This window comes from Sus scrofa, chromosome 6 (genome assembly GCF_000003025.6).
Source record: "Sus scrofa isolate TJ Tabasco breed Duroc chromosome 6, Sscrofa11.1, whole genome shotgun sequence".
NCBI lineage: Eukaryota > Metazoa > Chordata > Mammalia > Artiodactyla > Suidae > Sus > Sus scrofa.
In genome coordinates, this window is record NC_010448.4 from 150,216,037 (window position 1) to 150,229,834 (window position 13,798).

The 13,798-nt window shown below is 44.7% G+C and overlaps 1 protein-coding gene across 2 annotated transcripts; it reads right to left on the bottom strand.

Moving 5' to 3' along the window:
- On the bottom strand, positions 3,967–12,122 carry LOC100624077 (endogenous retrovirus group V member 2 Env polyprotein). 2 transcript variants are annotated; one of them, XR_002345170.1, is made up of 4 exons: positions 11,954–12,122; positions 11,180–11,260; positions 5,191–7,717; positions 3,967–4,781 (listed from the first exon to the last, which is right to left on the bottom strand). XR_002345170.1 is itself a non-coding variant. In XM_005658141.3 (3 exons), exon 3 carries the CDS (start codon positions 7,265–7,267, stop codon positions 6,161–6,163), a length of 1,107 nt encoding a protein of 368 aa, XP_005658198.1. In that variant the 5' UTR covers positions 7,268–7,717; positions 11,180–11,260; positions 11,954–12,109; the 3' UTR covers positions 5,226–6,160. The 2 variants fall into 2 exon arrangements, 1 of the variants encoding a protein (XP_005658198.1); XM_005658141.3 differs by lacking the exon at positions 3,967–4,781 and having other exon boundaries at positions 5,226–7,717; positions 11,954–12,109.

The following is a 13,798-nucleotide window of genomic DNA, read 5'->3' on the forward strand; positions in this document are numbered from 1 at the left end:
CTCATCATAAAATAAGTTGGGGTGCAGTGTCCCACATGATCGCCAAGATTAAAAACTCTAACGTTGAAAAAAAAAGAAAGAAAGAAAGAAAAGAAAAAGAAGGAAGAAAGAAAGAAATGGGCCATTTCCTCTGCAAAGTTATCATGTTTTGTCTGGTGACTTTTTTTTTTAATGGCTACACCTGGAGCGTATGGACGTTCCTGGGCCAGGGACTGCATCTGAGCTGCCTACTAGCAGCTGCAGCAGCGCTGGATGCTTCAACCCACCACACTACGCCTGGTATCAAACCCGCACCTCCGAAGTGACCCAAGCCACTGCACAGACTCTTAACCCATTGAGTCAGGGCAGGAACTCCTCGCCTGGTGTCTTAAGTGTTCTTCCTCAACCCCCAATCCGCCCCTCAACAATATTTTAGTATAAAAGCCTCATAGGTCTAAACTTATTTCCCTTCGAACATCAGTTCCTCTTGTAAGAAATAGAGCCTTGGGCACCTCCGCCTTCACTATGCTGGCCTCCGGGTACAGTTATGGGGCTGGGGGTAGGAGGGCGGCTGGCAAGGTAACATGCCGGCTCTTACAGGAGAAACACGAAACCAAAGCAACCAACTCATTGCGGCCAATTTCAAGTAACAATTTTAAGTAAAAAGCTAGCTTTTTATCCTCCCAGAAGGATAGACCAATGATAACCTTTTTTTCTTTTTTCTTTTTTTTTTTTCCTGTGAGAATCAAGGCCTTTCTCCTTCCAAAAGCAGATTATCTGTACTTACATTGTTCTGGACGCTCCAGAGTTGGTCCCCAGCCAGGGTCCTTCTGTCCGGGGTCCCTTGCGCCAATAGAAGAGTTCAGTTCAGAAGCAAAGGAAAGCTTTCTCCTTCCAGGAAAGAAGGGCGAAGCACAAACTCCCACTCTAGAGCAAACCCTCTCCCGACAGGCCCTTGGCGGGGCTGCTTGATAGGATGGGGGCGCGGCCCTCTCTTCAGTGGGCTCAGCTGCGCAGCCTGCGCCCCCGCCCGCGGGGCCTCCGAGCTCAGCCCACTGCCGCCATCTTGGATTGAGGCACCGCGGGCGGTGCTGCTGCTCGTGGCCCCAGAGCGGAGATGTGGAGCACCGCTGTTTTGCACCAGGAAGCCTCATCTGAAGTGCCAGGTGCAAGTCCTCTGTAGGACTATTAGCAAGTGAAACTACAGGATGTACAAAGAAAAAAAAAAAAAAAAAAAAGAAGGGTTAGACTTTATTTCCCGGGAGGTGTTGATGGGCTTTGCTGGTGACAGCATTACCGATAAGATGAACTCAGCATCTCCAAAGCATATAAAACTTACTAGCAATCTCCCTAATGCTCCATACAAAGACATCAATTTTCCTGTTAGGTCAGGTCACACAGTGGTTCAAGGAGAAGCTGGGTGGGAGGTGGAATGAACTGCAATAATTGAGAGTAAGTACTTCATAGTGCAGGACCTTGGTGCATTCTTCTATTTCTAACTCTGTTTTGGTTGAACTTTGTCCTTTTAAAAAAAATTATTTATTACCATTTTCAGGTCAAAGAAATTTACTGAGATATAAGAACATTAAGTGTAAGTTTAAGGTGTACATATTTTGTCCTCAAGCTCTAAAATTCTACCTTCATTATTCTTTTGTTACCTTTAAATAAAAGTAAAAATATTTTATTAGTATTTTAATTTACCTGAAGGTAAAAAGAGTTTGTATATTTGTTTATGGAGTCTGCTTCCCTTTAAGTTTTAACCACTTCCTGCTGCATCCTGCCTGGTACCTTCTCATTTAAAAAAACCTTACCACCTAAATTTTTTTTTTTTTTTTGGTCTTTTGTCTTTTTAGGGCCGCAACCGCGGCATATGGAGGTTCCCAAGCTATGGGTCGAATCAGAGCTGTAGCTGCCAGCCTACTCCACAGCCACAGCAATGGGAGATCCAAGCCGAGTCTGCGACCTACACCACAGCTCACAGCAACGCCAGATCCTTAACCCACTGAGCAAGGCCAGGGATCAAACCCTCCTCCTCATGGATGCTAGTCAGTTTCATTAACCACTGAGCCACGACAGGTATCCAACCACCTAAATCTTTGAATGCAGCTTTGATCATGACATTCCCCTGAAATAATCCTTCAAAAGCCTCTAAGTTCTATAAAATCAGAATGGCTTACCCCTAACTTTGGAGAAAAAGTACCAGTGGAGGCTCACTTATCTGCCTAAACATCTAAAAATTATAAAGCTAAAAAACTGCTATAAATATGCCTTCATGAGGACCTAGAATTCCAAGTTCAAATTCAGAGTTCTCAGACCCCTCAGAATGCTGCCCTAGAATCTGGAGAAGAGGGGAGTCATCTCTGGCTCGTAGCCCATCTCTTCTCTGCCTACTCCCAGCTCATGCTTGAATTTGGAGGATTCTCATAATATACAAGTGGACATCCAGACTTATGCACATGTCTCTCCAATTAGCCCCACTCAGAGAGTCAGTCCTCTGTCACCTCTAGGGCCCAGTGATGCTCACATCAGCTGTCTATCCTTGGGAGGTTAGGTGGGTAATAGGTGTTGGAAAGCCCTAGCAAGGGGCTCCAAGCTTTCCAACCAGGAAATTCCTAGGCTAGATGGTAAGGGGAGGAGTAGGTTCTCTGCATGGGCTCCTCCTTCAGCTCCTTGGACTCCTCTTGTGGGTGGGGGAAGGTCCAAGAGGTAAGGGGATTTGAGAACCCAGTGGGACAGAGATTAAGATGAGGGTTTAAGGACAGCAGTGGCCTCCAAGTTTGCTTGCAAACACAGAGTCCTCTCTATACTTCTCCCCTGAGGAATGGTTTTCTCCAGCTCTTGCTCTAAACACGAACTAAAATAAAACACAGGAGAGCAAGGGAAAAAACGCATAATCAGATAGAACCCTAAAGTGAAGCAGGGATAAAGGGAAAGAGTGACTTAAAACTACATTAGGAATAAGAAAGAAGAGTTCCCACTGTGGCACAGTGGGTTAAGGATCTGTCATCGCTACAGCTGAGGCCCAGGAACTTCCATATGCCACAAGTGCAGCCAAAAAAGAAAAAAAAAAAAAAAAAAAGAACAAGAAAGAGGTAAACGCTGGTAAAAGAAATGAAATAAAATTTTAAAATAAGCACCGGAAACCCCAAGGAGATATGATGAAGGATATTTAATGTAAATGAATTAAAATGCTAAAACCAATACAAGAATTTAAAAACAGGAAAGTAGAGGGGATAAAAGATTTAATGCGTAGAAAGGTGAGCACACAAGGCCCAGCTCTTTAGGCCTGCAAGGAGAAATGAGATAAAAAGCACTTAAAGCTATAAAATTAAAAGCACATTCTACAAGTAAATAAATGGGTGCAGTGCCTGAACATAACACCCAGGGAAATAATGCAAGCAGAGGTGTCGTATCTCAATAGAAGTCAACATCAAAAGTTACAAGGTACCACTTTTTTCATATCAAAAGGTGTTTTTAATTACAATAGTCCCCTCCCCTTTAATCCAGGGTTTCACTTTCCACAGTTTAGTTGCCTATGATCAACCTTGGTCCAAAAGTTTTAAATGGAAGATTCCAGAAACAAGTTTTAAATTGCACACCATTCTGAGTAGTGATGTAAATCATCCCTTTGTCCAGTGTCTTAGTCTCTTAGAAGCCATTTAGTTTATCAGATGGCTGCAGTATTGCATTGCTGGTATTCAACTGACCCTATTTTATGTAATAATGGCCCTCCAAATGGGGTAGTGCTACTGGCCAAAGCAAAGACATAATGTGCTTCTTTTAAGTAAAAGGGTGAAAGTTCTCAGTTTTCAAAACTGAGAATACAGTGTTTAATGGGGAGAGTTTCAGTTTGGAAAAATTGTGACATGGGCAGTGGTGATGTTTGCATGACAATGTGAATGTATTTACTGGCGCTCGACTGTGCTTCAAAATACCTGTGGTAAATTTTGTGTTACATATACTTTACCACACCAAAAAATGCAAGAGTTTAAAAGCAAATAATTTATAAACATAATTCACTACTTTAACCACTTAAACAATCTATATTGGTTATTAAAAACTCTTAAATTTAGCATTTATTTGTTATAAAATAACTCAAATTATGAACGACAGATGAAGGTTAAAAACGTATATGAAAGGCGTTACGTTACAGAAAAGGTCAAAACTGAAAACATAAGAATGATTACTAATAAAAAAGTGATCAATGTTAGTTACATACACCCTCTTGATGAAACAAACTAAAAATAGAAGTTGTATCTAAAGCTATCAACGTGAGTGTGAGGAAGCAACCAGAAAATCCACAGGTAGGATCTTCAACAGGACTCCAATAACTCCATGACTTGGGGGATGAGGGGCTGCTCTAGTTTAGCAGACAAAGAGAACTATGTGCCTCTTATTTAGATTCTGTCTTGAATAAATAAATTGTAGAAGGAAATTTTGCATATGGACTAAATATTAAGGAATTTGAAATTTATTAGCTGGGGCAATATTATTGTGATTATTTGAAAAAACATTTTTATATTTTAAGAGGTAGATACTGAAGTTTTTAAGGGTGAAGTAGTATTGTGGTTGGAATTTACTTTAAAATACTTCAGCCAAAAAAAAAAAAAAAAAAAAAGGAACAGATGAAGTAAATAAAGAAGATGCTTGTTCTTGAATCTGGGTGAGAGTTTATTCTTTTGTATGCTTGAAAGTATTCCTAAGGAGTTCCCTTGTGATGCAGTGGGTTAAGGACATGGTGTTGTCACTGCAGCAGCTCAGGTCACTGCTGTGGTCCAGGAAATTTCACATGCCACAGGTGCCTAAAAGGAAAGAAAAAAGAAAGTGCTCCTAAAATTTAAAAAATTGAAAAGTTGTGGAGTTCCCATGTGGCACAGTGGTTAACGAATCTGACTAGGAACCACAAGGTTGTGGGTTCGATCCCTGGCCTTGTTCAGTAGGTTAGGGATCCAGCATTGCCATGAGCTGTGGTGTAGTTCACAGACACGGCTTGGATCCCTCACTGCTGTGGCTCTGGCATAGGCCGGTGGCTACAGCTCTGATTAGACACCTAGCCTGAGAACCTCCATATGCCATGAGAAGTGGCCCTAGAAAAGGCAAAAAAGACCCCCCTCCAAAAAAAATTGAAAAGTTGTTAAGGAAAACCACTGAACTCTCCCAGTTGAAATGCAGGCTGTTACTGAACTGAATGCCAAACTGAGGTCTGCTCACCCAATGCACAGTAAAGTCAATCCACTGACACTGGATTGTGATGAAGAAAAGTACAGCATTTATTCACAGGATGTCAAGCAAGCAGGATGGGCAGCTAATGCTTAATGGACCTGAACTCCCTGATAGCTTTCAGGCAAGGGTTTTTAAAGACTAAAATTAAGGATGAGTGTCTTAAGCATGTGATTAGCTTATGGATTCTTCTGATTGTCTGGGTGTTAAGCAACAAAGTTATATTTCTGCCATCTTGGTCATCACTCTTCTGGTTCCAACTTTTCTGGGTCTCCATGGCTGTGGTCAGCAGGTTTCATCACGGGGTCTTGGTTTCTGTAAAACAACTCAAGAAAATGCATTGGATTGTTATCTATATCCCTTGAGGAGGAACTAGGAGTCCTGTGACTCTGCTTTATGGCTGAACTTTTCTTGCTTGATTGCTATTCTTTGTTTCTGCATTTTTTTTTCACTTCTATAATTATTAACTGCTTGAGTCTGCTCTTTGGAACCTGCAAAGGCCTAGGGGACTAAAGATTTTTCTACAAACAGGAAGTGGGGGACACAGAGGGCACTGTATCCAGGAAGGCCCTGCAGGATCCTGCTCAGTTTCAGTTCCCCCTTTCTTCCATACTCCTCAATCCTAAGGGGAACAGGGGCGACGACCGCTCTGGCTACTTCCTGCTGAACAGGGGCGATGTTAATTCTTTAGGATTAGAGGAGAGAAAGTTTTGAAACTTCTTTTCAAAGAATTCCCAAGTCCCAGGCTTAACATCAGTATTTTGGATTATGAAAACATTTGTCTCTCTTTTGACCACTTTGTCACAGCACCTGGACAGATATTTGAAAATTAATAAGCACATTACAAAGAGGATGATCATCAAAGTGGACCCTTGAATCAGTACCCCCCAAAGAGTCCCCCCTATTCCAGATGGCAACCAGGAAAATAAAAGTCCTGGTGCATATCCTCTTTAGGTCCATCCTATAACCAGGTAGCCTGTTGACTTACTTTATTTACTTGGGTTTCAACTTCTCCATTGGAATTGATGTATGTGCAGCATGTGTCATGAGCCACTGCACATACTCCTCCTTCTTTTGCCCGTAAGAAATCAAGAGCCATTCTATTATCCAGGACCACTCGAGCCATGGAGTTCAAAGATGTGTGTTGGGCTGCAATACTTTCAGCTGTGTCCTCAGCAATTTGTTCAATTGTGGCAGATAGGTTACGGATCATATCTCTATTGATATAAATTCCGGCACTTGGTATGAGGTTGCTTTGTCCTTTATTGTCCTCATACCTAGCCATTATCTCTCTTTTAAGGCGGGAGTTTGATTTAGAGTGGGAAGTGATGCTCTGCAGGCTGTGCACGGAGAAGGGGGTCCTAAAATATCCCAGTAGACATGACCCTTGCATTTGCCAGCTGTCTAAGCAGCGATGTGCCCATCCTTGCGTTGGCGAGTCACTCCCTATGCCACAGACAAAGACAAATCCTGGAGGAGCACAAGTTACACCTCCCAGGGTAGTGTCATTAATTTGTTCATTTTGGGGGAGTTTAGAGATTATGTTGTCAAGCCAGGAGTGAGAACTACTACAAGCCTTCCACAGTCCATTTACATGATATCCAACTTGTTTGACTTTCTGGCATAAATTGGAGTCAGAATTAGCCCTTACACATTCATTCAGTGTACACTTGGGGGGGTTTTGGGCATCACATTTTCTCAGAAGAAATTTGAGGGACCTTGGGGGACCAGTAGTCATTTTTCCTGCGATGGAAATTACCTCAGACAGGTGGAAGCAAGGAGTTGGGGTATTCGGAGGCCCACTGGCTATCTGAACTTGGAATGTGAGTCGTGGAGGAGAAAGATTATAGAAGGTCTCAGGGTCTGGTATGGTATCAAAATCAGTGATGGGGACCACTGATGGGAGATACTGTCCATGGCTGGCATGAGGGCTCATATGACATATCCAACAATTATTTAAATTCCCACCATCGGCTACACTCTGAGACAACTTAACTAGAGTATTTTCCTTCCAGGAAGTAGCAGACACCAGTGAGATGAGACAGTAAAGAACAACAAGAGCCATCATTACAGTTGGGGCCAACAGCTTATATGGGAAAAGAGTGGTGGCCCTAAACTTTGGTACTAACCCTATTACCACAAGGGTTAAATTAAAATAGAGCAAGAGATAAGTATCTCCTGTTATCAATATCACAACAAATAACAGATCTGATTGACTGCAATAACAGGCAGGTAAAGTGATGAATCAGGAAGCAAGCAAAGGGACCTAAGCAAATGATAAATCGGAAAAGTGCTCCAGCTGATTATAAATGCTATTATGAATGGCCACACGTCCTTGACTACTTATCTAAGATAATTTCTTCAACTTTAACTGGAGCCTGGGTCCAGACTTGCAGGAAGGAGCACTGGCTTTCAGCCAGCCTTGTGGTTATCTTTTCTTTAACTGCTGAGGACTAGGTTCGCAGTTGGGTCAGGAGCCAGCTTCACCCACGTGCCTGCTTCATCCACAGCTTGACTCCTGTCAATTTAACGGAAGAACGAGTTACCAGCAGAACAAGGTAAGGTCCCACCCTCTAAGGGTGGAGTCGGTTCTTTGGGTGTTTGCCCTTCTGCGTTTTCAGGAGTACCCAGTCTCCAGGTCTACCATGCTGGAGGGGGACATCTGTGGGAAGCATCATTTTATCAGTAACAAATTTATAAGTAGCATCTAAAACCAACCCCAGGGAGTTCCTGTTGTGGCAAAGCGGAAATGAATCCAACTAACATCCGTGAGGATGTGGGTTCGATCCCTGGCCTCAGTGGGTTAAAAGATCTGGCGTTGCCATGAGCTGTGGTGTAGGTCGCAGAAGCAGCTCGGATCCCGAGTTGCTGTGGCTGTGGTGTAGGCTGGCAGCTGTAGCTCTGATTTGATCCTTAGCCTGGAAATTTCTGTATGCCATGGGTGCAGCCCTAAAAATAAAACCAACCCCAATATTTGCACATATTTTACAGTGTCCTGTTCTCTTACCTTTCGATCAGATGTCTGGTCCCCTAACCACTCAGAGTAGAGGAAGGGTCTCCTACACAATATCTCATAAGGACTCTACTGGAGTCTACTTCTAGGAGCCACTCACGTTCTTTTTTTCTTTTTTTTTTTTAGCTACAGTTGTGGCATGCAGAAATTCCCAGGCCAGGGGTCGAACCTGCACCGTAGCAGCTACCCAAGCTACAGCAGCGACAACGCTGGATCCTTTACCCACGGAGCTACCAGGGAACTCCAGAGGCATTCTACTTCTAAGCAGTGTGACCAGCAGTCCTCTATCCCAAGTTATGTTAGTTTCTTGGTAGAAACTGTCAAGATACAAGATTCTTCTTTCTCTAGCTAAAAGGAAGTCCACAAAACCGCCAGCAAATCAAGAAGAAAAAAAAAGCATACTAAGAATAGGCCGCCTATTCTGAAAAGTTAATTCCCCATAGAGGAAACACAAGTAGATAATAAACATATGAAATGATGGGAGTCACAAGCCAAGAAAACGCAAATCAGAACAAGCTTTTTTTCACCCTTGAAATGAAGGGAAATTGGTTTACTGTGGCGCAGCCTTGCAGGAAGCCCAGGTGAGTCTCGGAATTGGAGACCTATCGAAACGCAGCCAAATGCAATTTACGATTCGTTCTATTTATTGCACACAATCCCAACATCACAAGTGAGTCATGTAAGTAAGAGAGAGAAGAGGGTTCTGGAAGGAGGCAGCCCAACGGGAATGACGCCCCCAGCCCTCACCCCCATGGGTCTCAGCATTAGAGTGAGGGGGACGTCACAGAGCCTCCAAGAGCACAGCTCACCCGTGACCAAGAGCCTTCAAGTTGCTCAGCTCAGTGGTTCCATTTTAAGGAGCCTCCAGCAGGGAGTACCCTTTAGGTCCTGGGGTGGGGGTGGGGGGTCTTATCTCTATTAATCGTTCCTGTTTCAGTGAAGTCTTTCCTTGGACCTTACCAAAGTCTTTACTCCTATCAATACTCTTAATATATCACACTTACACACTTGCAGTCTAACATCTTTTTTTTTTTTTTTTTCCTTATTTTTAAGGGCCGTGCCCACAGCATATGGAGGTTCCCAGGCTAGGGATCTAATCGGAGGTACAGCTGCCAGTCTGCACCACAGTCACAACAATGCAGGATCCAAGCCACGTCTGCAACCTACACCACAGCTCATGGCCATGCCATATCCTTAACCCACTGAGCGAGGCCAGGGATCGAACCCACAACCCCATGGTTCCTAGTCAGATCTGTTTCCGTTCTGCCACGACGGGAACCCCAACATGTGAGCTTCTTAACCTACTATTTAACAAGATTGAGTGGCAGATCTAAACTGTTTGTAAATTTTGATGTAGAATGTAAAACTCTGCTTCATGATACGTGCAAAACTGTAACATAAAATTAAAACACCTGTGATTTCTAGTAGTGACAAAGTCATGAATTCTGCCAATAATGTTGGGCTGCCAAAGCTCCAGGTTAAGGATCCTCATCCTAGACTTGTTCCTCATCAGTCCAAAGGGCCACTTCCCCTGATTCACTCTAAAATATGTGTGCCCCCACCCCCGCCCTCCACTTCTCCACTTACCGAGACACTCAACTACCAAGTCTTAGCTGCTGATTAAGTGAAAAACCACAGGCCCAAAATGGCATCACTTATGCTAAAGCCAGGAAACCAAATCTAGACTTGACTTGACTCATCTGCATGTTTCCACCTTCTCCAGAAATGTAATCCTTTTTTTTTTTTTTCTTCTTTTGCTTTTTAGGGCCGCACTCACAGCATGTAGAGGTTCCCAGGCTAGGGATCTAATCAGAGCTACAGCTGCGGGCCTACACCTGAGCCACAGCAACGTGGGACCTGAGCTGCCTCTGTGACCTACACCACAGCTCACAGCAACGCTGGATCCTTAATCCATTGAGCAAGGCTAGGGATTGAACCCGCAACCTCATGGTTCCTAGTCGGATTTGTTTCCGCAGCGCCATGAAAACTCTCTCCAGAAATGTAATCTTAACCAAGGAGTTTGGAATTTGCTGGTCAGCACCAAGGAGTGGTCTGTCTGTGGACCCTCTCCATCCCTGGTGCCCAGAGGAAGAAGTGGACTTGTGTGGTAAACTCCATTCCTTTCCCCCGTCAAAGAAAACCTGGCCTAAAAATAATCTTTCCTTTTGTTTCCCTAATGGCTCCCTTGCTCCACCCTTCTTCCTATTAAAAACCTTGTATTTTGTGTAATTGCTGGAAGCCTTCTGGTTGCCACATGGGCTGCTGCCCAGTTCTTGAAACACCTAATAAAGCAATTCAATCTTCACATGTACTCAGTTGAATTTGTGTGCGTGTTTTGTTTCTTTGGGTTGTTTGTTTTTCCTGCCACATGAAGCAGCTTGATCTGGGAATCTCAGTTCCCAGACCAGGGATTGAACTTGGGCTGCAGTGGTGAATGTGCCAAGTCCTAAGCCCCAAACCACCAAGGAACCCCTTGAATTTTGTTTTTTTGATGTTTTTTTCTTTTTTGGCTTCCCTGCAGCATATGGAGTTCTTGGCCCTGGGATGAGATTGGAGCTGCAGTTGTGACCTATCAGCAGCTGCAGTAATACTTTAACCCACTGTGCCAGGCTGGGGCTCCCTGGCACTGCAGAGACACCATCCATCCCATTGAGCCACAGCAGGAACTCCTGAATTATTATTATTATTATTATTATTTTGTCTTTTTAGGGCTGCACCCATGGCATATGGAGGTTCCCAGGCTAGAGGTCAAATCGGAGCTGCAGCCGCTGGCCGACACCACAGCCACAGCAATGCAGGATCCAAGCCGCGTTTGTGACCTACACCACAGCTCAAGGCAACACCAGATCCTTAACCCACTGAGCAAGGCCAGGGATTGAACCTGCGTCTTCATGATGCTAGTCAGATTCGTTTCTGCTGAGCCACGACAGGAACGCCCTTGAATTTTGTTTTTTTAACACTGCTCACCTGCTGAAGATCCTTGTTCTGGAAGGAGAAGGAGTTCTCTGCAGAGCAGGACTTGGTCTCCTGTAGAGCTGCGTCTCAGGCCTAGAGTTCAAGAAAAGCCCATGATACAAAATTCAAGTTTAAGGTCTAGCATGTAGAAGAGTACCCAATTTTGCACATGGGAAAAAAGATACTCATCTAGCTATGTGTTTGTTTAAACTTCTGTGACTATAGCAGTAAACGTCATTCCTTTCATTGCTTGAAAGATAATTCAATCAATTGTTTGAACAAGGAAGCAAATGCAGAAAAAGTTAACTACTTCCAAATCTATCTCCCAAACATACTCTGAAGAAATAGGTTGGAGATAAAATTCAGTGCCTCACATCTAGGAAACGGAGGGGATAGAATGAAAGCCTCGGTCCAGGCTCCAAAGCTCTCACTTAGGCCATTGCTCCCAAAGACACTGCCAATTTTACCTCCTGAACCTGGGGCAGGCAGGTGCTTCTAGGCCAGGGATCAAACCTGCACCACAGCAGTGACAATGCCAGATCATTAACCCCTAGGCCACCAGGGAACTCCCCAACCCTGTATTTAAAGGTGCTTAAGTACGTCCTCATTTCCTCCTGGACTTTGTTTTCTGCTCATGGCACTCCTCTTTCAATATCCCCATCTGGGGGGAAGGGGACACCTAGGAAAGTGCCTTTCTCCCAGGCCGGTGAGGGACAGAGCAGGCTGTAAAGCTAGTGGGGCTCAGAGCAGCACCCAGCCCCTGCCCCCTGCCTCCCCCATTCTTACCTGGAGAAGGGCGCCAGCCCAAGGACGCAGCCCTGAGCAAAGTGAGGAAGGAGGCCAGGGGACTGGCTCTATTTGTCTGGCTCCTCCCCTCCTCTTGCAGAGTCTGCAAATTCTTAGACTCAATCCTTTTTCAATCCGCAACCCCCCTCGGGATATCTCAAGCAGCCCAAGGTCCCTGCTGACTTCCTGTCCAGCGCCCACTTGAGCAACACCTCCAGCTCCCATTCGTTGGTTCTCTAGCTGAATGCATCTCGCCCCCAACACACAGCCAGGATGCCAAGCTCCCCATGCAATAAAGCCACTGCTCATTGCCGAGTTATTCAGCCAGAACCCCCAGAGTCAAACCTGTTTTCTCTCTTTTCCTCAATCCTCACATTTAATCACTCGCAAGCCCTTGACCTGGTCTGCTTCTTTCTCTCTGTGGCTCTGTACCCGAGCAGGACCCTATGGGGCCTTCCCCCCAGGTCCAATGCTACAGTGCCTCTCGGAAGCACCTAGGTAACAGTCTCTGATGCACATTTCCTCAGTTGTTTTACAGATGCTGAAACCCCCACCAAATGGAAGAAGTTAACTGCTTGACAACCATGAATCCCCAGACCTACTGGAGTCTGAAGATTGAAATGTGACACTGCTTGGTTACCGCACCACCAACCCATCAGAGATTTGTGCATGAGCTGATCCCATACCCTGGGACTCCTATTCCCCACCTAGCCTTTAAAAACGCTTTCCTGGAAAAAAAAAAAAAAAATGCTTTCCTAGAGTTCCCTTTGTGGTTCAGCGGGTTAAGAACCCGACTAGTATCCATGAGAATGTGGGTTCAATACCTGGCCTCACTCAGTGGGTTAAGGACCTGGTATTGCTGCAAGCTATGGTGTAGGTCACAGATGCAGCTTGGATCTGGCATTGCTGTGGCTCTGGCATAGGCTGGCAGCTGCGGCTCTGATTTGACCCCTAGCCTGGGTATGGTCCTAAAAAGAAAAAAAATTTCCTGAAACCCGTGGGGGCTTTCAGGTGTTCTGAGCCCTGTCCTGGACCCTTGCTCGGCACCCGCTTTCCTCACCACAACCCCTTGTTGGTAGATTGGCTTTACTGCAGGTAGGTGAGTGGTCCAAGTCTGGTTCTAAAACAGCTCCTGATGTGTGTCACAGGGCCCGGCAATCAGGGCAGGCAGATAGTAAAGGCACTGGAGAGAGACCAAACACGGCCAATATTCGATTCACTAATCACTCAGGTTATTGCACACAATTGACACACAAGACAGGTTAGTCAAAGGAGGAAAAATAAAAACAAAGGTAAGGAACCCCTCCAAGGAGAAGTCTGGGCAGGAGACATCTCAGCAGGAGCAGGGTCTCCAGACAAGGGTGAAGGGGAGTCCCCTAGACTCCGACAGGGTCCCTCTGGAACAGCTCTCAGCAGGTGCAGTCAGGTCCTCAGCGAAGAGCCTCATTTAAGCAGGGACATGTCCTCAGGGGAGGAGGCTTTGACTCTTTATCAGTTGCTCCTTCTGTTCCAGTACGTACATCACCCATCAAACTCCTCTCAGTTTATCCAAGACACCCTCAGTCCTAGAGCAGATGTTTCAAGACAACAGATATGGAAGTTGACCACTGGCCACAGCTGCCTCCATGTTGAACTGCTTTACCTGTCTTAACCCAGTTGAAATCCTCTGAGTTTCACACAAGATGAGTAGGAATCACAACACAAAAGAAGACACATTCTAACCCCATTTATAACTAATATTTGAGAACACATATAACATCAATGGTACTTAATGCTAAGACATTCAATTTACATTTTGTTTTACATCTCAAACAAGAGAGATGGTCAAAATAATTATAGTCAAAA

Coding starts and splice junctions, on each gene's coding strand:
- LOC100624077 (XM_005658141.3), bottom strand. CDS start 7,267: ATGATGGCTCTTGTTGTTCTTTACTGTCTCATCTCACTGGTGTCTGCT.